At 38.2% G+C, this 27,586-nt stretch overlaps 2 protein-coding genes and 1 long non-coding RNA gene across 3 annotated transcripts in view; 1 reads left to right on the top strand and 2 right to left on the bottom strand.

Moving 5' to 3' along the window:
• Window positions 1–866: 866 nt before the first annotated feature.
• Window positions 867–25,701, bottom strand: LOC100370923 (charged multivesicular body protein 4c-like). The gene is made up of 5 exons (XM_085500540.1): window positions 25,461–25,701; window positions 14,127–14,304; window positions 5,392–5,506; window positions 4,751–4,877; window positions 867–3,090 (listed from the first exon to the last, which is right to left on the bottom strand). The coding sequence occupies exons 1-5, from the start codon at window positions 25,642–25,644 to the stop codon at window positions 3,035–3,037; spliced, it is 660 nt and encodes a 219-aa protein (XP_085356666.1). The 5' UTR covers window positions 25,645–25,701; the 3' UTR covers window positions 867–3,034.
• On the bottom strand, window positions 21,095–23,326 carry LOC144350127 (uncharacterized). Its single transcript, XR_013420174.2, has 2 exons — window positions 22,441–23,326; window positions 21,095–22,002 (listed from the first exon to the last, which is right to left on the bottom strand). It is a non-coding gene; the product is annotated as an uncharacterized LOC144350127 (long non-coding RNA).
• A 64-nt stretch (window positions 25,702–25,765) lies between the features above and the next one.
• The window catches only part of LOC144349706 (mixed lineage kinase domain-like protein), a 33,559-nt gene continuing 31,738 nt past the window's right edge, over window positions 25,766–27,586 (top strand). Inside the window, exon 1 of the mRNA XM_085500539.1 lies at window positions 25,766–25,884. Coding sequence (XP_085356665.1) covers window positions 25,872–25,884 — 13 coding nt within the window. The 5' untranslated portion in view covers window positions 25,766–25,871. The remainder of the gene's footprint in view (window positions 25,885–27,586) is intronic.

The following is a 27,586-nucleotide window of genomic DNA, read 5'->3' as shown; positions in this document are numbered from 1 at the left end:
TAAATATGCATTCTGAGATAATTTCTAAAATTCATTACGTTATTGGAACGTAAGCAGCATTAATTTTGTTCTACATGGCTTCAACAGGTATATACAGGACATTCATTATGTACAATATGGATTCGATAAGAATGAACAGAACATTCATTGTGTCAACAAGAAAACAACAATTTTAGGTGAAATTTGATGAATGTCTTGAAAAAATATACATGGAATACATTCAAAAATCGGACGAGATTCCAAACATGTTAATATAATATTAATTGGATACAAATTGCTTGAGTTTGTTATAACCAAGAGAGAAAGTTTTATGACAGAATCAAAGACAGCAACAAGAACATTTCCCCCTCATATACCATTAACGATTAATAATGACAGATGAACGGTACAATAGTGCAAGCTCTAAGACAAACATCAGTATGGCATATGCATTCTCCTATATCTAAGCTTTCAAGTGATGTATAGATTGTTATAGTAGCATGCTTAGAGAATATATGAATCACGTAACATTTTTTATCTTTCTTCCCTTTTTGGTAAGTTAATAGGATTTCCATAGGTCATTAATGGTTCCCATGAGGTCATCAATGTGATTCCCATAGGATATCAATATTTGATGGTGCATACATTTTTGCAGGTTTAATGAATTTGGACGCTGTGTAGTGGCAAAACAAGTGAAAACAAATTGGTACCACACTTTATTTGGGGGGAGGGTGCTGACCATTTTAGGCCTTAATACGATTTCAATAGGACATTAATATAATTCCCATAACAGATTAATTAATTCCTATAGAACAATAATGATTCCCATAGGACATAAGATAATATGAAATCATTTGCTAGTTAGTAATGATAAAGACAAATACATCTTTATGTATCAACTAAAAATTCAGAACTTAATGAATGTATTTTAATAGTTTATATAAAGCATTTCCTGGTTTAATTACACACATTATAATATTATGATTACATAAAAAACAGAAAGTTCAACCTAGAAGAAATGTTTATTCGTAAAAATTTTGACTATACTAAATAGACTAAATCGACACAATTTCCTATTGGTTAAAGATCATATTCAAAAGGTTTTATTCTGTTAATGTGTCAAAAGTTGGCTTTGATGCTCAAAATATAAAAGATGTGTTGTGTGTGAAATAAAGTAATTGATAGCATGTTTGAATAATTGTGTTTTTTGACAGAAAAAATGTCATGTGATTTATCATAAATAATGCTTTGGCAGCAAGTGTAGTAGTATTCAAAGGAAGAATACATGAAAATGTAGTATGAAGTCACTTCAAATTGTGAATCGAGGGAACACTTGCATTTTGTATCATTTCAAAGACAAATACTGCTAGCGGCCAAAATACTTTTTTTTATGATCAAATTATTATAATAATGCTCAAAAATACTCCACTTTGTTTTTTTGACTAATTACATTCAAATCTCAATGTAAAATAAGGAGCCATACATGTATATGCACCATGGAAATACCACAATACACTGACGTAGTGATAGTTTAACATCAAGATAGATATTATGATTATACAAATCATAATCAAGATCAAGAGAAGAAATTATCTGATCAGATCAAAGTTAAAAGTACAGGATAAGTGGCAGGATATGGTTTAACGAACAGATTGGCCTCCCAAATGTGTTAATCAACTTGATAAATTCGGCTTATTTAAAAAAATTTCAACTGTAATTACCCACAATGCTTTGTGTTCTACATAGCTACCTATTCATAAATTGTTCCAAGAATAAACATTTTCTTTACATGTTTTTATCTTGTGTTCTTCAAAGAAATGAATAATTTCCAAAATTTTATTTGTCATATTTTATTGTGCCATGGTTTTAATTATGGCTCTAATGACACCATACTAAATAATTCTTAGGTAACTCAGGAAATCACCAGCACTACACCTGGTTTTGTTTTTGAATGAATGAAACGAAATATATCTAATGAGAGTAAACATTCACCAAAGACTGGCAATATTTTTTGCATCTCTATAAATTGTCTTTCACCATATTTGAAGCTCATTTGACATATACCACAAAACTTACCTATATACTTAGGTATAGCGGAATAGCACTGTTTAATGTGGTTATTCCTTCAAGTAAGAAAACAAGAAAACATTTCTGGATGAACCAGGAATTAAATTATGGAAATTAAAATAAATTTAATTAAACAATTTTTTTCAATTTGTAAATATTTTTTGTAATTAGTAAGGTTGATCATTCTCAAATAGTGACACAAACACACACACACACAGTCAGTGAGTGAGAGAGAGAGATATATATATACAAATATATGACTGCCAGTTTCCAAGAAGTAACCATATTCTTGTTTCACTAAATAGTGGTATTGCAAAATGCTGGAATTTCAGGAGACAAATGTAAGGATCAAGAAGAGCACAAAATCAGAGAACATTTTAATAATCATTTCAATCATTTGCCAAATTAATTTAACAATGAATCCAAAATTCCTAAAGTATTTGTTCACAATGCAATCTGCTGTAGCAAAGTTGCACATACATTATTTTTATATAATATTAACAGTTAATATTAATTACATATGCATCTGTATTTAATAACAACAATGATGAACAATGCCGTTATTTTATCTTCAAGTCCCCAAAATGGAAACGAGTAAGACCGCTTATGTGTTTTCAAAATATAAGTCAAGCATTATGTTGGTATATATAGCTTTGCAGCTTAGAGTTGCCCCTTTACCAATACAATAGATTTATTTGCAATATAAACTTTACATATTCTAATATCATTATTGATGCCACAGTATAAAGCAAATCAAAAAATCACCAGGAATCCTATAAATACAGTAGTATACATGTACTTCATATATATTACCTGGTAGCAGTATTTATACAACTGAAAGGTATCATTTACAAGGGATTAAATCAAAAAGGCATTGGGTAACAATTTTGCGACATCAGAGCATTTGGTAAATATGGAGGCTACTATGTTACTGTGTCTGGTATAACAATGCAAATGGTTACATTGTTCAGTGTTATTGTGACCAGGGTTAATTCGCCCAGGCTGCCAACTCTTTCATATCTTCATCTTCCTCCACAGGTTTAACTGAAAAGAACAATGTGACAAAAATGTATTATGTTCTATAACAAATTAGGATGCAGATTATAAATACATTGTAAAAGTATTAAATAAGTATCCTCCGGCGGAGCTACGTCACAAGACGTTCCACGTTACTAAGACGCGCACCACTTTACCATGTATTTCTAAGGGCTCTGCTTGAGCTGCTATGGAACGCCGGTCGAAGAGCCAATGAAAATAGCTAAATTCAAGAAATCAACTTCGAAATAATCCTGAACAACCAAATTTATATATGTTTGACATGCTTGGTGATCTTGTTACACTGTTCAGGGGAGTCTCAACAACCATTCCAAAGTACTGTTTTCTGCAAGTTTTCGGCCTTTGTTTTCACTGTGATGGTTGCAAGGCAGTAAAAAATGCCCGGATGCCTGCCCTTGAGAAATGGTATTTAAATTCACTATTCTGATATATTTTCCAGTAAGACAATGAGACATATTGTAATTTTAAATGTTAACATGGATTTAAATTAACGACCTTTACTTATCATCAAACATCAAATTTAAAACATATCTACAGTGTGCTCATTGGATATACCAGTAATCAAAGTGCCTGAACCAATCACAGAATCACTTTGTCAACATTTTTCAAATTAGTGAGCGGTGACAGATGGAAATCAGTATTCACCTGGAAATGCAATATTAAGAACCATCCGACCCTGGCAAAAACGGACGGTCTGGTACAACATCTGATGTTGCAAAGTATTATACTGACCATCAGCATTATACACAGATGACTCTAGTAACTACCGTATTTATCTGAAAGATCGCCTGCCACAAATTATTGCCCATGCAGTAAAAATAAATACTGTAAAAATATTGCTTTGTTTCTAATAATAGTGATTAATTTTTTTCAAATAAAAATAGATACAGGCAGACATAACAATTGCCATAATAAAATATAGCACAAGAAGTTTTAGTGAGAATTTTACACACAGTGCAGAGTGCCGAAAAATAATGCAAGTTCATTGGTAGATTAATTTGGACGTTCAGAAATTCAAAATTGAGAGCTTTGTTGAACTGGTGAGCTTGTACTGACACAGGGTCAAGCAGCTACCTTATCAAAGATGTAATTTCATGCATTGGGTCACTCATAACATCCATATATGGTAGCGATGAACTTTCAACCTTTAAACAACATAGTTATAACAGCTGTCGGAGCAATGTTTTCTAATTTTAATTGTTGACGTCTTTGTAGTTATGTTTATGTAGTTGTATATTGAAGTGTACGTTTTATTGAAATCGTTGCTGGTGTAAAGTGTTGTGATCTTCAGTAGGGATGACTGGAGATGTAAATTGACACATACATCATTCGCATTACAATAATGATTTCCATGCAATGTTTTGAACGCGAATTAAAAGGATAATAATTTAAATCTTTTTTTGAAAACAGCGAGCTACTAGAAATCTTTCAACACATTTTTTTTAAATGGACCGGGTGCATTATTTTTCATGACGAAGATTGTACTACCACAGGAGCCTGTCCGTGTTGACGCCAAGGGAGAACTTACAGATAAATATAGTACTGCATCATGCCAATGGAGACAGATGACATTGTACTATACAGTAGGCCCAGAATGGCAATGCCACTGTGGCTGAAGAAATTGAAATGACACTTTGGCTGTATTTACCTTTGGCTTTCGGTAATGCTTCTGATGGAACACTTGGAAGGTTATCCACAGGTGACGGACCAACATCCAATAATTTTTCATCTAACTCCTCTTGTTCAAGTTCTTCCAATTCAGCCAATAAGTCATCCTGTGACAGTGAAGTAATATCAGAGTGAAGCAGCAATAAATCTATAAATCTACGATGAATGTGATGAAACTAGCAGACCATACAAGTGTTGTATTTTCAGAGTTAAATCTGTACTACATTGATCAAGGCATAAAATATTTGCTGACATTGAATAACAGAATATTGCATGGAAAGCCTCTTAGCATTATTGAGGCAATATTAATACATTGTGATTCAATCTCACAACCTCACAATAGAGAAGCTGTATCCAATCTATGGACATGAATAGAGAAAAATACAGTATGGGTCGAGTGTAACTTAACATTCATCCAGCTTTAAGCTAACCTAAAGCTAGCACAGCTGGCTAAATTGGGCGGAGTAATCTGCCTTATTATGTCTCATATTGGGGACATAGTAAAATGCTACACTGAATAAGTTAAAATTATTGAGGACAATGTAAGTTTTTAAGAAAAAGCAAAGTCAGCTGAAAGTAAGCTTGGGAGATGAGTTAATTAATTAATGTGATAGTACATACATCATCAATATCTTGACCAAATCCTGTTGGTTGTGAGATTGCAGTTGAGATTTCATCTGCTAATTCTTGTTGTTCCTGAATATCATCCATTAGGTCATGAACATCATCAACATCCCTACAAAAATAAATATATAGCATTTATAAATAACACTGTATTTCAATTAAATGTCAGTATATGCACAGATAGCTGTACATGGAATGTATGTGTGTTATGGAATGGTACATGTATCAAATGTCACCAGACCTTCATAGTGATTAAATCTTTAGCTCTGTGGGCAGGGGATTTAAATATGGTTAGGGGGTGGAAATATTCAGTATGACAGACACTGTATTAACTATGTAGATAAGGCAGAAAGATTTAATTTGGCTTACTATGATAATCCTTGTTATCTTAACTGTTTTATGATGATCCCTTATCTACCAATCAAATCCTTGTAATATGAAACTTTCCAGCCTGATGTTTGCATATTAAAATAATTGCCATTAGAATTATCTGAGTAATACAAGTAAAGTGTCATGGTCATTGCAACTGTTGTTTCCAAATGTTTTAGTTGCAATGAATCCAGGACCAGGATGGCCACAGAACCACAATTGCATGCCAAGACCAAGATGATCACAGAACCACAATTGCATGCCAAGACCAGGATGACCACAGAACCACAATTGCATGCCAAGACCAAGATGACCACAGAACCACAATTGCATGCCAAGACCAATATGACCACAGAACCACAATTGCATGCCAAGACCAGGATGACCACAGAACCACAGATGCATGCCAAGACCAAGATGACCACAATTACATTCCAAGACCAGGATGACCACGGAACCACAATTGCATGCCAAGACTAAGATGACCACAGAACCACAATTGCATTCCAAGACCAATATGACCACAGAACCACAAATGCAATTAGTTTAGTTGCAATGAATCCTACCTCACCTTTTTAATGCTGAGACCAGGATGACCACAGAACCACAAATGCATACCAAGACCAGGATGGCTACAGAACCACCAATGACATGCCAAGACCAGGTTGACCACAGAACACAAATGCATGCCAAGACAAGGATGGCCACAGAACCACAAATGCATGCCAAGACCAAGATGACCACAGAACCACAAATGCATGCCAAGACCAAGATGACCACAGAACCACAATTGCATGCCAAGACCAAGATGACCACAGAACCACAATTGCATTCCAAGACCAGGATGACCACGGAACCACAATTGCATGCCAAGACCAAGATGACCACAGAACTACAATTGCATTCCAAGACCAATATGACCACAGAACCACAAATGCAATTAGTTTAGTTGCAATGAATCCTACCTCACCTTTTTAATGCTGAGACCAGGATGACCACAGAACCACAAATGCATACCAAGACCAGGATGGCTACAGAACCACAAATGGCATGCCAAGACCAGGATGGCCACAGAACCACAAATGCATACCAAGACCAGGATGGCTACAGAACCACCAATGGCATGCCAAGACCAGGATGGCCACAGAACCACAACTGCATGCCAAGACCAAGATGACCACAGAACCACAATTGCATGCCAAGACCAATATGACCACAGAACCACAAATGCATGCCAGGACCAGGATGGCCACAGAACCACAAATGCATGCCAAGACCAAGATGATCACAGAACCACAATTGCATGCCAGGACCAGGATGGCCACAGAACCACAATTGCATGCCAAGACCAAGATGATCACAGAACCACAATTGCATGCCAAGACCAGGATGACCACAGAACCACAATTGCATTCCAAGACCAGGATGACCACGGAACCACAATTGCATGCCAAGACCAGGATGACCACAGAACCACAGATGCATAACAAGGCCCAGATGGCCACAGAACCACAAATGCATGCCAAGACCAAGATGACCACAGAACCACAAATACATGCCAAGACCAATATGACCACAGAACCACAAATGCATGCCAGGACCAGGATGGCCACAGAACCACAAATGCATGCCAAGACCAAGATGATCACAGAACCACAATTGCATGCCAAGACCAGGATGACCACAGAACCACAATTGCATGCCAAGACCAAGATGACCACAGAACCACAATTGCATGCCAAGACCAATATGACCACAGAACCACAATTGCATGCCAAGACCAGGATGACCACAGAACCACAGATGCATGCCAAGACCAAGATGACCACAGAACCACAATTGCATGCCAAGACCAAGATGACCACAGAACCACAATTGCATTCCAAGACCAGGATGACCACGGAACCACAATTGCATGCCAAGACCAAGATGACCACAGAACTACAATTGCATTCCAAGACCAATATGACCACAGAACCACAAATGCAATTAGTTTAGTTGCAATGAATCCTACCTCACCTTTTTAATGCTGAGACCAGGATGACCACAGAACCACAAATGCATACCAAGACCAGGATGGCTACAGAACCACCAATGGCATGCCAAGACCAGGATGGCCACAGAACCACAAATGCATACCAAGACCAGGATGGCTACAGAACCACCAATGGCATGCCAAGACCAGGATGGCCACAGAACCACAAATGCATGCCAAAACCAAGATGACCACAGAACCACAATTGCATGCCAAGACCAATATGACCACAGAACCACAAATGCATGCCAGGACCAGGATGGCCACAGAACCACAAATGCATGCCAAGACCAAGATGATCACAGAACCACAATTGCATGCCAGGACCAGGATGGCCACAGAACCACAATTGCATGCCAAGACCAAGATGATCACAGAACCACAATTGCATGCCAAGACCAGGATGACCACAGAACCACAATTGCATTCCAAGACCAGGATGACCACGGAACCACAATTGCATGCCAAGACCAAGATGACCACAGAACCACAATTGCATGCCAAGACCAATATGACCACAGAACCACAAATGCATGCCAGGACCAGGATGGCCACAGAACCACAAATACATGCCAAGACCAAGATGATCACAGAACCACAATTGCATGCCAGGACCAGGATGGCCACAGAACCACAATTGCATGCCAAGACCAAGATGATCACAGAACCACAATTGCATGCCAAGACCAGGATGACCACAGAACCACAATTGCATGCCAAGACCAAGATGACCACAGAACCACAATTGCATGCCAAGACCAATATGACCACAGAACCACAATTGCATGCCAAGACCAGGATGACCACAGAACCACAGATGCATGCCAAGACCAAGATGACCACAGAACCACAATTACATGCCAAGACCAGGATGACAACAGAACCACAATTGCATGCCAAGACCAATATGACCACAGAACCACAATTGCATGCCAAGACCAGGATGACCACAGAACCACAGATGCATAACAAGGCCCAGATGGCCACAGAACCACAAATGCATGCCAAGACAAGGATGGCCACAGAACACAAATGCATGCCAAGACCAAGATGACCACAGAACCACAATTGCATGCCAAGACCAGGATGACCACAGATCCACAGATGCATAACAAGGCCCAGATGGCCACACAACCACAAATGAATGCCAAGACCAAGATGACCACAGAACCACAGATGCATAACAAGGCCCAGATGGCCACAGAACCACAAATGCATGCCAAGACCAATATGACCACAGAACCATAATTGCATGCCAAGACCAGGATGACCACAGAACCACAGATGCATAACAAGGCCCAGATGGCCACAGAACCACAAATGCATGCCAAGACCAAGATGACCACAGAACCACAATTGCATGCCAAGACCAATATGACCACAGAACCACAAATGCATGCCAGGACCAGGATGGCCACAGAACCACAAATGCATGCCAAGACCAAGATGATCACAGAACCACAATTGCATGCCAGGACCAGGATGGCCACAGAACCACAATTGCATGCCAAGACCAAGATGATCACAGAACCACAATTGCATGCCAAGACCAGGATGACCACAGAACCACAATTGCATTCCAAGACCAGGATGACCACGGAACCACAATTGCATGCCAAGACCAAGATGACCACAGAACCACAATTGCATGCCAAGACCAATATGACCACAGAACCACAAATGCATGCCAGGACCAGGATGGCCACAGAACCACAAATACATGCCAAGACCAAGATGATCACAGAACCACAATTGCATGCCAGGACCAGGATGGCCACAGAACCACAATTGCATGCCAAGACCAAGATGATCACAGAACCACAATTGCATGCCAAGACCAGGATGACCACAGAACCACAATTGCATGCCAAGACCAAGATGACCACAGAACCACAATTGCATGCCAAGACCAATATGACCACAGAACCACAATTGCATGCCAAGACCAATATGACCACAGAACCACAATTGCATGCCAAGACCAGGATGACCACAGAACCACAGATGCATAACAAGGCCCAGATGGCCACAGAACCACAAACAAATGCATGCCAAGACAAGGATGGCCACAGAACACAAATGCATGCCAAGACCAAGATGACCACAGAACCACAATTGCATGCCAAGACCAATATGACCACAGAACCACAATTGCATGCCAAGACCAGGATGACCACAGATCCACAGATGCATAACAAGGCCCAGATGGCCACACAACCACAAATGAATGCTAAGACCAAGATGACCACAGAACCACAGATGCATAACAAGGCCCAGATGGCCACAGAACCACAAATGCATGCCAAGACCAATATGACCACAGAACCACAATTGCATGCCAAGACCAGGATGACCACAGAACCACAGATGCATAACAAGGCCCAGATGGCCACAGAACCACAAATGCATGCCAAGACCAGGATGACCACAGAACCACAGATGCATAATAAGGCCCAGATGGCCACAGAACCACAAATGCATGCCAAGACCAATATGACCACAGAACCACAGATGCATAACAAGGCCCAGATGGCCACAGAACCACAAATGCATGCCAAGACCAATATGACCACAGAACCACAGATGCATAACAAGGCCCAGATAGCCACAGAACCACAAATGCATGCCAAGACCAATATGACCACAGAACCACAGATGCATAACAAGGCCCAGATGGCCACAGAACCACAAATGCATGCCAAGACCAAGATGACCACAGAACCACAGATGCATAACAAGGCAAGGATGGCCACAGAACCACAGATGCATAACAAGGCCCAGATAGCCACAGAACCACAAATGCATGCCAAGACCAATATGACCACAGAACCACAAATGCATGCCAAGACCAATATGACCACAGAACCACAGATGCATAACAAGGCCCAGATGGCCACAGAACCACAAATGCATAACAAGGCCCAGATAGCCACAGAACCACAAATGCATGCCAAGACCAATATGACCACAGAACCACAGATGCATAACAAGGCCCAGATGGCCACAGAACCACAAATGCATGCCAAGACCAGGATGACCACAGAACCACAGATGCATAACAAGGCCCAGATGGCCACAGAATCACAGATGCATACCTCCCAACTGGAAGGACATCAAAAATATGAAGAAAGTTAACAAGCAGCCTATCGGCTGAGATAGCTCCGCTGTTAACAATGCACATTTCAATTAAAGAACTGAAGACATCATTAGAAAATGAACAATATGTATAGTATCAAAGCAATCGGACTTACAGTTTTTAACAAGAAGTCGAAAATATCACTTTCTACCAAAAATGACAAAAATATTCACCAAAATTAGAGAATTGAAGATATCATCAGGAAATGAACAAATCTGAGAAAGGTCTACATGTAGTATCTATATATGTAATATCAAAGCAATTGGACTTGCAGTTTTTAACAAGAAGTCGATAATATCACTTTTTACCAAAAATTACAAAAATATTCAGCAAAATTAGAGAATTGAAGATATCATCATAAAATGAACAAATCTAAGAGAGGTCTACCCCAGGTACACACCACACCAAGTATCAAAGCATTCAGGCTTGTAGTTTTCAAGAAGAAGTCGAAAAAGTAAAACATTGACACGGACAACGACAACGGACGCCGACGGACAATCACTCATATGATAAGCTCCGCTCGACAAAGTCGACAGCGAAGCTAAAAATTTGAATATAATCAGTCAAAGCATTTAAGAGATATGGCTCTAGAAGCCCAATCATTAAAACAAAATGGCCGCCAGTCAGCCATTTTGAATCCAATCTGAAAAATAACAAGTCATTGTCAATGACACGTCCCCGTTCCGTTCATATTTGAGTGACATATACATTCAAAGCAGATCATGACCGAAATGCACCTGCATATGTACAACACATTGTGCTAAATCTGAACAAAATCCATCCATGCATGACTGAGATCCGGTTCTGGAATTGTGAAAATACGTGATTTTGATGCATTTTCGGCCTTAAAATGGCCATCATTCCGCTATTGTTAAGCAGATCATGAAACAAATGCACATATCTATTTGTGACATGATGTACCATGTGTGTGTGAAGTTTGAACTTGATCAATCCAGACATGTCTTGGATACGAATCCAGAACTGAATTCTTTAACAAAATGGCCGCCAGTCGGCCATTTCAAACTTGATCCGGAAAAAAAAAGACGTGCATCAAGGTCCTATTATGTTTAATGTATGTACCAAATTTGAACAAAATCCATCGATGCATAACTGAGATACGGGTCCGGAATGGTGAAAATGTGCGATTTCAATGCATTTTCGGCCTTAAAGCGGCCCCCATTTGGCTATCGTTAATGAGATCATGAAACAAATGCACATACATATTTGTGACATGATGTACCTTGTGTGTGTGAAGTTTGAACTTGATCAATCCAGACATGTCTCGGATACGGATCCAGAACTGAATTCTTTAAAACAAAATGGCCGCCAGTCGGCTATTTCGAACTTGATCCGGAAAAAAAAATGACGTGCATCAAGGTCCTATTATGTTTAATGTATGTACCAAATTTGAATGAAATCCGTCCATGCATAACTGAGATCCGGGTCCGGAATGGTGAAAATGTGCGATTTCAATGCATTTTCGGCCTTAAAGCGGCCGCCATTTGGCTATCGTTAATGAGATCATGAAACAAATGCACATACATATTTGTGACATGATGTACCTTGTGTGTGTGAAGTTTGAACTCGATCAATCCAAGCATGTCTCAGATACGGATCCAGAACTGAATTCTTTAAAACAAAATGGCCGCCAGTCGGCCATTTCGAACCCGATCCAAAAAAAAAAAGACGTGCATCAAGGTCCTATTATGTTTAATGTATGTACCAAATTTGAACAAAATCCGTCCATGCATAACTGAGATCCGGGTCCGGAATGGTGAAAATGTGCGATTTTGATGCATTTTCGGCCTTAAAATGGCCGCTATTCGGCTATCGTTAATCGGATCATGAAAAAAATGCATGTGCATATGTCCCATATAATGTGTGATGTATGAGTGAAGTTTGAACTTAATCGGTCCATGCATGTTCGAGATACAGGTGATCACGGACGCACGGACGCACGGACGCACACAGGGCAAAACATAAGTCCCCGTTTTCGGACTGCGTCCGAACGGGGACTAAAAAGACGAGCATCAGGAACCCGTAATGTCTAATGTATGTACCAAGTTTGAACACAATCCACCAATCAATGCTTGTTATTTGATGATTTTTTAGCACAAAATGACCACCATTCGTCCATTTTGAATAGGATAGTCAAATCAATATATCTGTTTATCTATGACATGATGTATAATGAATATTTAAAATTTGAAAATATTATCAGTCAAAACAAGTCTGAGATATGGGTCTAGAAGCCCATTCTAGACAGCCATTTTGAATCCGATCTGAAAAATAAATAATGTGCATCAGGAACCTGTAATGTCTAATATATGTACCAAGTTTGAACGAAATCCATCCATAAATGCCAGAAATGCTTGATATTTGATGATTGTTTAGCACAAAAAAGGCCACCATTTGGCCATTTTGAATAGGATCGTAAAACCAATATAACTGTCTATCTATGACATGATGTATAATGAATATTTAAAATTTGAACATAATCAGTGAAAGCAAGTCAAAGATATGGCACATTCATTAATACAAAATGGCCGCCAGTCGGCCATTTTGAATCTTATCTGAAAAACAAAATTATTTGCATCAAGGTCCCATAATGTCTAATGTATATACCAAGTTTGAACAAAATCCATCTGTAAACAGCCAAGAAATGCTTGATTTTGATGATTTTTAGCACAAAAATGGCCGCCATTCGGCCATCTTGAATCAGATCGAAAAACAAAATGATGTGCATCAAGGTCCTATAATGTCTAATGTATATACCAAGTTTGAACAAAATCCATCTGTAAACAGCCGAGCAATGCTTGATTTTGATGACTTTTAGCACAAAAATGGCCGCCATTCGGCCATCTTGAATCAGATCGTGAAACAAATTGACGTGCATATGTATAATATCATGTATGATGTATGTGTGAAGTTTGATTGTGATTGGTCCAGGCATTTCTAAGATACAGGTCCGGACGCACGCACAGACGCAGGCACGCACGCACACACGCACGGACACACGAAGGTCAAAACATAAGTCCCCGTTTTCGGACTGCGTGCGAACGGGGACTAAAAATACTGACATTTAGGCATTATGTGTAGCCTGGCAGAATACATGTTCATAGTAAACTAAGAATTCAACATGAGAATTTCTCTACAAACAATAAAAATTAGTGTTAGTATACATGTACTCACATGTGTTGGTGTGCACTTTTCATGGCTTTGGCTGCATATCCCATATTCTTGAGAACTTCTGTATTTGTATTAGCATTTTCAAGAGCTTCTCTTTGGAATTCTATAGTTGATAATGTCCCATCTATTTGCTGTAACTGTTTTTCAAGCCTTTTCTTTCTTTTTAACGCAGCCAAAGCAACTGAAAAATAGAATTAAAAGATAAAAGTAAGACAATTAACAGATAATTAGTTTACTAATGCTGCCACCTATCACAAGTCCTAGAAATTAACCTAAATAGGTCAAAGGTCAGAAAGAAGTTCACAAGCTTCAGGTCCTACCAAAGCAGAGCTGGTGGAAATTTTGGCAACATCATTCTACCACAAACAAAAAACGCTTGCTTTTTTTTATTCCCGATATCCACAATATTTTGATTCACACATATTTCCCACTGGACTTATCAATGAAACTAAAGAGACAAGTATCATGAATGCAATAAAGAATTTTATAGGTAAATGATCATCTGTCACTGACAGTATGAACATGCATTGTTGACTTTCAGAGAGCTTTGACCTTTAGATTGGTTGTCTGAGATCTTATTTCGGATTTGGTGCCCCTGATACAATTTCGTTTTTATTTCTCAATAGTCTTAATAGACTATTCGCCAGATTGTTTACTTACTTAATACTTATCAATGTCAGAATAGAAACAAAGAGATAAAAGTCAGTTGCCCGTGTCAAGAAAGCTTACAGAATCAAAATAGTCTGTCAGCTGTTGCTGTCCATAAAAGCGATATTTTACACATAGAAATCGAGCACAGAAATGAACAATACAGCTATTCCGGCCATCAGGCCATCAATCGAATCATCATTCTTCATTTAACTGATATTTCCATTCATTTGGTTAGTTGTCCGAGACTGAATGTTGTCAAGTTTGAGAGTGTATTTTTACGAACAGCAACATCAACATTATAGATTACATCACAGTCCCTCAACACTGTGATTACATTAAAGACGCGTTGAAAAGAAAGTCCATTTTGGGCTAGTGCCATTGTCAAATTTCGGAGAGGAGAGGACTTTTTATACTGGAAATTTTCCAGTACGGCTTTGTTTGATTGGCATATCAAAATCCTAGAATTAAATAGGACATGTTCTATATATTCACCAAAATAACAACGTTGCCATGTTTCTAGGCAAACAACGAACTTGAAACAAAAGAAATCGTTCGATCCAAACACCTGCGTTCTTGGATTTGGAAATTAAGTCTTATGGCCATTGTGTTTCCGAGCGAAAATACCAGCGAAGATTCCCGGAGAACAAATATTAACGCTGTAATTCACTCTGATGTGGGAATAGATGACAAAGGTCAAAACAAATTGAGTGAATCCGAAAACGTAACTTACTGCACGTGAATTTCACGACGAAGTTTTCAATGTTCTGATTATCTCTGTGCGACTGCAGTCTTTATAAACAAAATTGAGGGACTCAATGTAAAACGCAATGTATGGCACGACAAAAACACAATGTAGTGCAAGTAATGCAATATCATGACAAATGTTTCGAATGTTCGCCCATTCTTCCATATTTATTTGGCGATATGAATGAAACAGCAGACCGCTTCGATAGATTATATTATTGGAGGCGCCCGGGTAATCAAAATTTTGCGTGAATGGCTTTTCGAGCAAAAAATGTCGGGATCAAAAAAAAAAAGAAAAGAATTTTCACCCAATCATTCATTTTGAGGGTGATATATCATTGATTCAGCCCAGCGGTAATATAGCTTATTTATTAGAGGCGCCAGGGAACCAAATATTGGGACGTGAATTATTTGGACGACAATTATAACCAAGAGGTGAGAGACTACTTACCGCAGTGACTACAGCTACAGTGACTGCGAGCCCAATCATATTTTAATTTTAGTAAGCGAGGGTAAAACCCGTACTTACATTGTATGCTATGAGAAAGAACAGATCTTGAACATACTTTATTACATTAAGTACTGTTTTGGATTGCCTAGCATGGCGAACGCAATTAACTGCGAAGTTTAAATGTTGTATAAGAGCTGTCGGAAAAATTCAATATGGCGACACGACAACTTCCGGTATGTTAGTTGAAAATTTGTTTGAGTTTTCTCGGTGATAGCTACGTAAAACATTGTTTCAACTACGTAACAGTAGACTTACCGGGGTAGATTGCATCGTATAAAACAACATTACATTTCTTTTCGACAGCGCAGAATGACAGCCCAACTAGTGGGCAATTTGGATAAAAAAGAATTGTAAAATTAATAGATCAAAAATGGAAACATTGTTTAAACTTCATAACAATTGACCTAGATTGTGCCTGGAAAACAAAAATAATTTGTATACGAATGAAGAGAAGAAACTGATTTGTACTTTTCGATGTCCCTACAAATGTTATAACTGTTACAGTATTTTGGTTGCGTTGATAAACAGGTTTGAAAATCATTGTCGTAACCATATTTTGAATGGGGCACAGTATGAATTTTCTCGATGGCGCAGAATATGGCACAGAATGATGGTGCAACTAGGGAGGCGCCCAATGCTTATTTGGGGAAATGCACACATACATAATATATATATAACATACTACTGATTATCTCTAATTGCATTAGAGTTCACCTAAGTATGCATCAGTAACATTTCCTTTTTTATTCCCTAATGATTTAAAAAAATAACCAAAGGCAGCAGAAGAAAGCATGGTAGATGTAGGGGGAGTGATGTTACTGTGTCATACGAAGATGAGAAGATACCGTACTGATCCGGGTAAGAGCCCATGCCTGGGCAAACGCCCACCCCCCACTTTTGACACAATAAAGAAGTTGAGGTCATATCCGGGCACACGCCCAGGTTTTTTTTTTCTACACAAAAAATAACAAACTACCGGGGTATTTTCTATTCGTTGACTGTGGTTGTATTAACAGTTGACTTTCTTGAAGTCTGTCGTGATGCTTATAAAAATTCTTTAAATATAATTGTTAATTGCGTAAAACAAAGGATGAACGCGAAACAGCTGTGACAGCTTTCTTCCTTCAAGGCAGTGCGTTCCCGGCTGATTTTTTTCAGAATCATAAAGTCAGCAAGTCTATAAAAATATATATTAAAGCAGAAACGGTAGTTCTCTTTTTGAAATATGTCGTGGCCTTAAAAAGGGTCGGCCGCTTGGTTTGTGCTTCCTTAGAAACGATTCAAGCAAATCGTATAAGGAAAGCCGCTAAGCAAATATCGCACTCATTCGGATTTAGCGTCGTTGACAATGAAACCAATGTTGCAATATTGTAGCAACCCTTACCTGGGAGAGTGGTTGAAATGGTAGCAGGTCAACTCAACCCCAAGTCAACTCGACCCCAGTAAACTCGACCTCCAAGTCAACTCGACCTCCAAGTCAACTCAACCCCAAGTCAACTCAACCCCAAGTCAACTCAACCCCAAGTCAACTCAACCCAAAGTCAACTCGACCCTGTATTAGTGTAGGTATATTGGCGGTGTTGGTGACACACTGCGCTGTCGATTTCACCTACTTAAGATATTCTTGTGTGCGCTATGGCTAACAGCTAGTATGTTGTTGATTTCACTAACTTACGTACACTATATAGTTTCACTATGTTAGTGATTATGAAAGATACAATGTATATGGAACGACCCCGCTAGATCCCAACCGTTTCGTCTTACGTCGCCACCATCTTCGATGTTCCATTCATCAAAGGGGTGTAGCCGTTACGACTGTTGTTCGTAACATTGGGATTTGGGTGTATCAAACTAGAGTATAACATTTTGTTCATTGATTTTAGAATAACACTGCATTGTATTTTCTAGTTTCCAGGCCATTCGACGTTCTTTTTTTATGTTGTGTGGGAGCAATGAACAGCATCTCATACGTAAGGTTCATTCATATTAAATAAACATATTCGTATTATGTATGTTGTACGATTGAATCTGTATTGTTGTAGTCAATAAAATATCATAGAAAAAGGGATTCGAAGTGTTGTATGTCCCATTGTTTACAGAACGATAGAAAAACTCAATATGATGTCACTACTATACGTTAATGTGATGTAATACACATGTTTCAAGAGAGTGTTACCGCAACACCTTTGAAAGGAGTGTTACCGCAACACCTTTGAAAGGGGTGTTACCGCAACACCTTTGAAAGGAGTGTTGCCGCCACACCTTTGAAAGGGGTGTTACCGCAACACCTTTGAAAGGAGTGTTACTGCAACACCTTCGTAACTTGAAAACATGAGCGCTTATTTACCTTTGAGCTTGAATAACTTTTGATCTGAAATATGTATTTTACAGTATCAAGTGTGATTTCATCTTTACATACAATAACAATAGTAATACTTTAAATGTTAGTCTTATTTAAATGTAAATACTGGCCGTTTATGTCCAGAGTTTCGGCACTTATATTACAAATCTACTTAAGACATTATGACCTATTTTCCGAATCGTTTTTACAAATGTAAAGTTTACCAAATACACTATGAGCCGTAGTACAAAACTCGTTTGGCATATCATGTCGTAAGGCCAGCGGCACACTGGCACGCTTATATATTAAAATTTAAAATGTCGAACACTTTTTTACCGTGAACTTTTAGTTAACACTTGATTCACATGGCCACTTTTGCGTAAAGCGTGTAGCCAAAGTTCGGACAGCAAATATAATTCTGAGATGAAAGAATATCATTGTTGGGACCATACGCTGTAGTATTTGAACAAGCTGTGAAAAACGGCAGCTCGTGTCATATACCTCAACATCAACAGGTGTTGTCGCTGTTAATCGAATGGATTAAGTCTCATTCTGCTCTAACAATAGACGTAAAATAACGTGTGTACAATTAGTACATACTTTCATTGTTCTATACATGAGAAAGTGTTAAGTACCTTAATATGTGAGATTATCCAATGAGCGTGATTTAAATGGTATAAGTACAGATCATTTATAGGGACATATAACCACTCTGATTGATTTATCATCAAGTGCACAAGTATCCTCCGTTATAGCAATATCTACCCGACGTTATGAATACCAGAAACCAGAGAAGTCGCTGTGTGGTCGTTGTCGAAAACCCATGCATCAAGTGTAAGCTTGAAGTGACGTCACGCCATGGAGTGTGACGGATGTGGATTTTGGCAACACAGAAAATGTGGTAGTGGAATAACAGCAGCATTTTATAATGATGCTGTAAAATGAGGACCGATTTTAGCTGGAAATGTACTCAGTGTGTAATAGCAGAAGTGGTCAACCGAAGAGTCAACGCCGCCGAAATAGACCCTGTCATTCCAGATTCGACCCCACTGGCTGATTCAGTCGAAATGGACGTGGAAATTTCATATGAAATTCCATGCCAGACTCACGAAGACACTTTATGTGGTGATGATATAGATGGTGATCAGCCCGAAGCCTCAGCTACGACTTATGAGTTGATACCTGGTGCATCCCAGCGTGGCAACGCAATATTAGCTGATAGCATGGGTTACCGGTATCAACTTAAAAGTGACAAGAGATCTCAGAAAAAAAATTGGAGATGCAGTGCCTGAACAGACAAGACCGTCAATTGTCGAAGCACGGTGTTGCAGACGGGAGATAATTTTGTCCCCGGCATGCATGGACACAACCACCCTGGTCAGCCTGGTATCTCAGAGCGACTGAAAACAGAAGTTGAAGTGAAGAAGAAGGCAACAGACGATTTATTTAAATCTGCCAGTACACTATACGAGCAGGTATTTTCTAGAAAAACAGCAGACAATCAGTCACAGTCATCAGCATGTATACCTGACAAAGCTAATCTAGTCAGAGTTGCAAACTGTAAGAGACAACACATGCGTCCAGAAGAACCCAGAGACATTGATTTCGATATTGCCCACGACTTTATTCCGTCCAACTTCCTGCAGAAAGACATCGTAGTTGAGGGCGCACGTCATCTACTTTTCTACACCCCGGATCAACTTGAAGTACTGAGTCGTGCGAAGTCATGGTATAAGGATGGTACTTTCAAAATAGTCCACGAACCGGTCTACCAGTTACTTTCTATTCATGCATTTGTGAAGGGTGGTGAAGGCAATCTAAAACAGGTTCCTTTATTATTTGCACTTATGTCACGGAGGGAGAAAAAAGATTATAAGAAGATCCTGTGAAAGCAGTGAAGAGAGCAGCACCAAGTCTCAAAGTTGAAAACTTTGTATTAGATTTTGAAGCCAGTTTATGGGGTGCTATCAGATCAGTATTTCCAGAAGTAGAAATTCAAGGTTGTTGTTTTCATTGGTCACAGGCATTGTACAGAAAATTCAGCAATATGGTTTGACAGCTGAGTACAAAAACAAGCGAAGTGACAGTGGTAAGATTATCAAACAGTTGATGGCACTCCCTTATCTTCCACACGAACGCATTCCTGCACTAAAGCACTAAAGGATGCAGCCACAACAAATCTAGATAGACTGGTGGAGTATATTAGAAAAACATGGATCGATAGCACTATCTGGAAGCCATCACAAATAACGACGTAGAAGGCTGGCATCGAAGATTAAATGGTAAAGCCGGGCTTAGTGGTCTCCAATTATATGTCATTATTCCACTCCTCCATGAAGAAGCTCTGCTAACCAGCATAAATGTGAAGCTGGTGAGGGATGGTAAACTCAGACGTTACCAGAGGAAAATATACAGAAGCCTTAATGCCCGCTTATTCGATCTATGGGAAAAGTATAACAATTGTGAAATAGATACAATGAATCTATTGAGATCTTGTAGCAAACTGAGTGGACCACACTAAATCATAAACACAATGAAAACTTGTGAACAATTTTTGACAATTTCGTTTTTTTTAAAAACTTGTGTAGTAATTTCTGGGACAATTTAAATCGTGAACTTTTTTTTTTGAAAACATGTGAACAATTTCGTTTTTTTTTTTAAACTTGTGTAGCAAATTCTGGGACAATTTAAATTTGAACTTTTTTTTAAAATAATTTTTCACAATTTCATTTTTTTTTTTAAACTTGTGAACTTGTAGCAAATTCTGTGATAATTAAAATTTTTGACAATTTCGTTTTTTTTGAAAACTTGTGAACTTGTAGCAAATTCTGGGACAATTCAAATTTTTGACAATTTCGTTTTTTGTTGTTGAAAACTTGTGAACTTGTAGCAATTTCTTGTGAATTTTTTTTGACAATGTTCGTCTCGCAGTGTATGTACATTGTTTCATCACTGAATAAAGCTCCATTGACAATAGATCTGCTTCATGTCTATTCTGGGAAACCTTCAAGAGTTTTGGTGGGACACTTATTTTATATTTTACTCAAACACAACTTTCGAAACAAGATATGCCGTAGAAGAACACCCCTGTGGATAAATGGCCGATCCCCGCCCAATCTGATTAAAATCTGATGTAGTGTACAGGCTTTAATTATTTTGGCTATAAACTTATTTTAATTTAATTTTTATTACTTTTGTTATTAATGCCTTTTTATTTTATTATTTTACTTTGATTTTGATTTTGATTTGGTGATTTTTTTTTAATTCCGCCCTACATACATCTGATTCAACGCCTATGTAAGTCCCGTTCAAATCTCGCATAAGTAAATTACAGCCAATCACAGCCCCCCTTTCATACAGGCTGTCGGTTGCTTACTTTTCAGTGTTGCGATACTCTACAGGCAATCTTTCTGTACATTTTATTTTGCCCACTTGAATAAACCATTAATAGAAAATTGCCAGTATATTTTTATTTACAAAAGAAATTCCACAGCATTTTACAATTTTTGTCATTACATTGAATATTTTTTTCACTTCCAACAAATGGTACACTTCCTGATACATCTTCGCCAGCCGAGGTTCGTTTATTCAGTCATCTCTTCAATTTTACATCAAACACTGAGCATAATTATCTAGAATGGAAGCAAAAAAATAAGTAAATCGTAATGATTAGAACACTGTAAACAGCTATAGTAAACAATGCAAACTGATTTTAAATTGTATAACGGTCACCGGCCCACGGCATTGACTAAGAAAATTTGAGCCAATCAGCTGAATTACTTTAATAAAGAGTTGTTGTATAATGTACAAAATGTTGATACATTTTGATGAATATATTTACAGCTATGGCTTCAGTAGCGTAGACAATTTTGGCCTGATCGTCAACAAAACATCACCCGTCTCCAGGGCAAGCGACTGGAAAAAGATACCGGTGTTCGGTCGAACCGGTGGAAACAAAATCGTCACTCCCAGAATAACTACGCAAAATAACGATCTAAACTCGAACCATTCGAGCCACAATATAAACAGAAAAAAATGACTTTCGTTGTATTTGACAGTGATAAACTTACCGAAAAACAGTGTTTTTCTCGGTCGCAAACGTCGGTATAATCGCCATTTTATTTGAGTGTGTTTGCCATCTGACTCTGCCCGGTGACGTCACTATGTGAGCTTTAGAAGGAGGTCTGTGATTCGTTGACTAAAATCGTCGATAGTGGGTCTCATTGAAATCTTGTTACATAGGCATCGGGTCAGATGTATGTAGGGCGGAATTAAAAATAATTACAAAATCAAAATCAAAGTAAAATAATAAAATACAAAAGTAATAAAAAATAAAATTAAAATAAGTTTATAGCCAAAATAATTAAAGCCCGTACACTACATCAGATTTTAATCAGATTGATCCCCGCCCAACTTCCGTTGCACGATCATCACGTGCACGATTGTGAAGGTGCTAGGACGGGCGCCATGTTGTTTGTTCGCTCGCTGTAGTGTACATTGGGGCCACCTACATAGGTATAGCGTAAGTTAGTGAAATCGACAGCGTACTAGCCATTAACCATAACGCACATGAGGATAGCACACGAAAGTCGGTGAAATCGACAACGCAGTGTGTCACCAACACCATCTGAACAATATCTACACTTACGGGGGTCGAGTTGACTTGGGGTCGAGTTGACTGGGGTTGAGTTGACTTGGGGTCGAGTTGACCAGAAGCGGTTGAAATCACGTCATTTTGGCTTTATAAAATATTTGGTAGCAGCTTGTGAATCCATAACTGGGGCCAGCAATTTTGCAATGTCACGCCGTGACTGCCAACTTTTTTAGCATCTTTCATTCATCACCACTATTGCATTTCTGTCATGAAAACTATTCTTCTGTCGTTGGATAAAAAAAAAAACTTCCTATTTCAAGTCCACCGCGATATCCATATAGTGAGACATTCCAACCACCTGAACTTGCTGAATGGTAACTTTCACAGTAATTGATAAGCGTTGAGTCTGATAAGAAAGCAATGTCACGATTTATTTGAGCTTTATGATGAAATACTAGTAGTGATGTCATTCTTAGCCAGTAAAGCAGATGCATAAAGGTCAAAGATGATTGCCAGACTGTAAACAAAATCATCGTGTGCCATCGCAGCAGAGCGACCCCATTTTTCTTGTCTCTTTATTGTGATTAGACATGAATTAAAAGTGCCAAGCTGACAGACTGCAAAATCCTTGGATTAAAAGTGCTAAGTTCAAATTGTGTGGGACGATATCTACTAACTTCAGGAAGAAGTTGTAGGAATTTTGTTCGACGGCTACAGTGACACAGACTTGGACTTTGAGGGTTTTGAGCTTGACGAAGATGGCAATAAACAGCTATGAATTTTTATAATTTTTACTGTGTAAATTTGTAAATTATTATTGATCTTGTATGATGGTTGATTCGTAATTTGTCGAGACCGGAAATCATTTCACGCAGTTTAATTAACCCCTGATATTTTAATTCATTTTGATAAATAAGGTAGAATTAGATAGATAGAATTTTTTATTTGGAACGTACTGTACCAATGAAATCTTGAATAAAGTCCAAAAATAACAATAACAAAACAAAACATTCAGAACAACTAAAACTTACAGTACTAAAACATATCAAGAATATAGAAAATAAATTTTGCAAAAATGCTAAGAATGAAAAAAATCATTACTTGAAACAATAATAGGAAATAATTCATCCATGCTAAAATCTTCCAGCTTTGGGGCATTTGATTTGACAGTAATTACAATATAAAATGTAATGTTTCTCATCACCTACTTCATTGCATTCATGAAGATTACATAGCCTGTTTTCCTTCAAAATGCCTTTATGCCTACCGGATTCAAAGGGAAGAGAATGTGTCGAAGTTCTAAATTTAGTACAGGTTATTCTATGATTTTTATTTTTTCAAAGATTTGAGCTTCTCTTTAAAAATATCACAAAATATTTTCTCATGTGGGTCTGAATTAGCTAGATCTGTTATGACTAGTAATTTTTGTATAAGGTTAAGCCATGGATCATGCACAAAAGTTTTGGATTCTTCATACTGTAAAAGGGTTAATTATTCACTGGGTTTTAATTTCGCTTATTTCGCTGACTGGAAAATGCGCTAAATTAAAACCCAGGGAATATGTAAAATTTGGCATAGAACACATTATCTAAATGGTAAAACCGTGAATTTAAAACCCACTGACTATGCCTGAAATGTTAAATCTGTGAAATTTAAACCCAGTGAAAATTAGTCATTTTACAGTAGACTGCATCAATGATAGAATTGTTGTGTTTTTTACATACTAGTCTTTGATAATATTTCATAACTGAAACACAAATATCCAATATAAGTGCTTTCCTGTGCACACCCAGAACTCTTTTACAGAATTTAATGTGAAGTTTTTCTGGAATTAATTTATCTGAGAAAAGTTTTGTTTCAAAATTGCAATTGTCGACTGTACATTGATTTTTACCAGACCCCTTGTAGATGTTCAGCATAACCCCTCCCCACACATCAGCCCCATATAAAGCTGTGGGTTTGATAATAGAGTTAAATAGTTTTTTGAGAATATGTAACTGGGGGTGGGGTTGAAAGTATGTAATCACTGTGGAAGGAGGTAAGTGAGTTGTCACTGGAGAGAGATGAAAAGTGTTTTGTGACAAGAAAATCTACTATTGGCTAGGTGACACGAGAGGCAAAATTTATTTTTCAGCTGTTCAGTTGTTCTGAATTTAGTATCTGTCAGAGTCATGTGAGTGAAATCGAAAATTAAATGACTCATCATTCAGAATGCAGGGTAATCGATGGTCAGGTTTAAATTCGATACACATAGACACAAGAAACATACATGGGAAATAAATATGAAATATTTAAAATTATTATCGACGTAGAATATCTCACAAGCGAAACGTGAAATGCACGTAGAATCACACTCGGCTGAAGCTAGCAGACACTTAGAATCACACCTCACAGGCGTGGCGCTAGTTGTGTCAGGTCAAAAATAGGCTGTAAATACTCAATACAGTTGTCCTATTTATACATCCCGGTAAACGCATAGAATTATATTACTCATACCTCGTTTGTTTTTAGTGCCGTTCGTTTTAGCGATTCGAAGTTCTTGATCGATTTTCTTCTCTAAATGTTCTTGTTTCTTTCCTAACATCTCTTCTGTCTCTCGAAGTTTGTGAATGGCTTCTTGGGCTGATGGCGCTTTTCCATCGGCCTTAGGCTTCCCGAACATCTTGCCAAAGATACTCATTCTGTAAAGACTCTAACTGGTACTTTGAAGCCGAGTGGAATTCGTGAATTCAGCGACAAATGACGAAATTCAACAGGAAATACTCCTGTACCACGGAACCAACAAACCAAAAATGGAGGACGTAAACATACGACGTCACGGTGATGATGCGCATGCGTTAAAATATATTCTTCCGGGTTCAGATCCCCAAGTGAGCAGATCCCCAAGCGAACCAGTCCACTTACGAGATGGAAACCGCAGGTATTGAAATACTGTTTGTTTATCTTTTAGTGTCGTTTTAGTCTGTTTTTTCTGGAAATTATTTGTAATTTGAATTTATGTCACTGAAATGAGTTTTACTGCTGACGCGGGCTGTTGACACATTGCCGTCATAGTCTGATCGAGACTCTAAATTTAAGTTGTCTGGGGAAGTACCTTCCTGGCACGGCATCGATTTTGTTGATTCCAGTTTTGCTCTCAATATACACAATAAAATACATCATCAGTATATCTATCAAATGTCTATACTAGATATGGATCTAGGCAGATTTCCACTAGATATATTTATTAAAGATAGGTATATGGATATATTTATTGGAAACAAGTTTACAACCCTGATTTGTGGTATATTGATTATATTGCAATCTTTCAATAGTTTTAAATACACATTTGGCAAAAAATTGTGTAACACTCATATTATATGACAGCTAATCAAATATTGACAAAAGTGCTGCACTAGAAATGAACAGATACATTACCAACAAAGTGTAGAATACAGTAGAATCACAACTAACAAACACCAACCCAGGAAAGACTTGCTTATTCCTCTAGCATACGTCCTAACATTAACACCCCCAATGTAATTATCTATGCCCACTCTAGATACATATATGTAACCATGTGTAATTTCTATGCTAGCGAAACATAGTGGATAAGTTGTTTTATGAATGATCAGTCTAATAGAGTTATTATGGTACATACATGTACAAGTTGTTGCGTTATCATGCTGAAATAGTTCTACACTTAGCAATCAAGGAGCGCATGTGATGCGGCTTAGAAAATAGTTCTGATTGTATTGTGCCATGCCCAGTGTTTATTTGTTACATTTGTGAGTGACCTATTATTTGTTCTAATTAATCTGTTTATTCTGCTTATTATCACGTGATTCATTCACGTTATTAGTCAATTTGAGATAACGGGTCGCGCGCTCGCGGATTGACAGAGGTAAAAAAAGGAAAACCAGGCAGGACAGGAGGATTCACTGACGAGGGGACACGGGAGGTGAAACGGAAAGTCGCTGACTGAAAAGAGCACTTTCATCACTGGAAAGTTGCTGAATTGAAGTTGTGGGTACTTGAACTGTGAGACGGCATCACTCCGAATTGGATCGAACGATTTTCCGTGAGACTACTTGTCTGCGAACCCGGAAGTGGCAGTTTTGCTGGACTGGCATTGTTTACATGAGAAGTTCGCATTCGCCCAGAAATCATCTATGAATGACATTGCCGTGAGTACCTCTTAATCACGAAGATTATCGATGAGTAACATTACCGTGAATACCTCTTAGTTTTAGTGCGTCTATCGTCAACGAGTGACGTTACCGTGAATGCCTCGCGCCGTGTACGTCGTCAACAAGTGACAGTACCGTGTATTCCTCATATATATACTAGTATATTGTGTATATCGTCAATGAGTGACATTACTGTGTGAACCTCTTATCGTAAAGAAAGTGAATGAACAATCTACGCTCCGTTAATCTACTTATGAAGATTTCAACGAACGCATGGTCGAGACTTTATTTAAGTTAATATACCCTTCATCAACATTGCTCTACAATACACGAGTAAATACATCTAGTCCATGTTCGTCAACCCGTGTGTGTATTATTCGCCGAAGTCGATCTAGAGGCCGGAGGCTATGCCTGAAGTTATGAGTGCGTGACCGTTATGTGTGTGACCGCGCG

The sequence above is a fragment of the Saccoglossus kowalevskii genome, chromosome 6, assembly GCF_978046115.1.
Source record: "Saccoglossus kowalevskii chromosome 6, keSacKowa6.1, whole genome shotgun sequence".
In the NCBI taxonomy this organism is placed as follows: Eukaryota; Metazoa; Hemichordata; class Enteropneusta; family Harrimaniidae; genus Saccoglossus; species Saccoglossus kowalevskii.
The sequence above is the reverse complement of the archived record's forward strand: the minus strand, read 5'-3'. Positions and strand labels throughout refer to the sequence as shown.

Bases quoted from the DNA above. Each gene is read 5' to 3' on its own strand.
- LOC100370923 (XM_085500540.1), bottom strand. From the start codon at position 25,644: ATGAGTATCTTTGGCAAGATGTTCGGGAAGCCTAAGGCCGATGGAAAA. The intron at 4,878-5,391 runs GTATGTACTATC...TCACTGTCACAG, and splicing joins TTGGTCAAGATATTGATGAT to GATGACTTATTGGCTGAATT. The intron at 3,091-4,750 runs GTAAATACAGCC...TGTTCTTTTCAG, and splicing joins AGCATTACCGAAAGCCAAAG to TTAAACCTGTGGAGGAAGAT.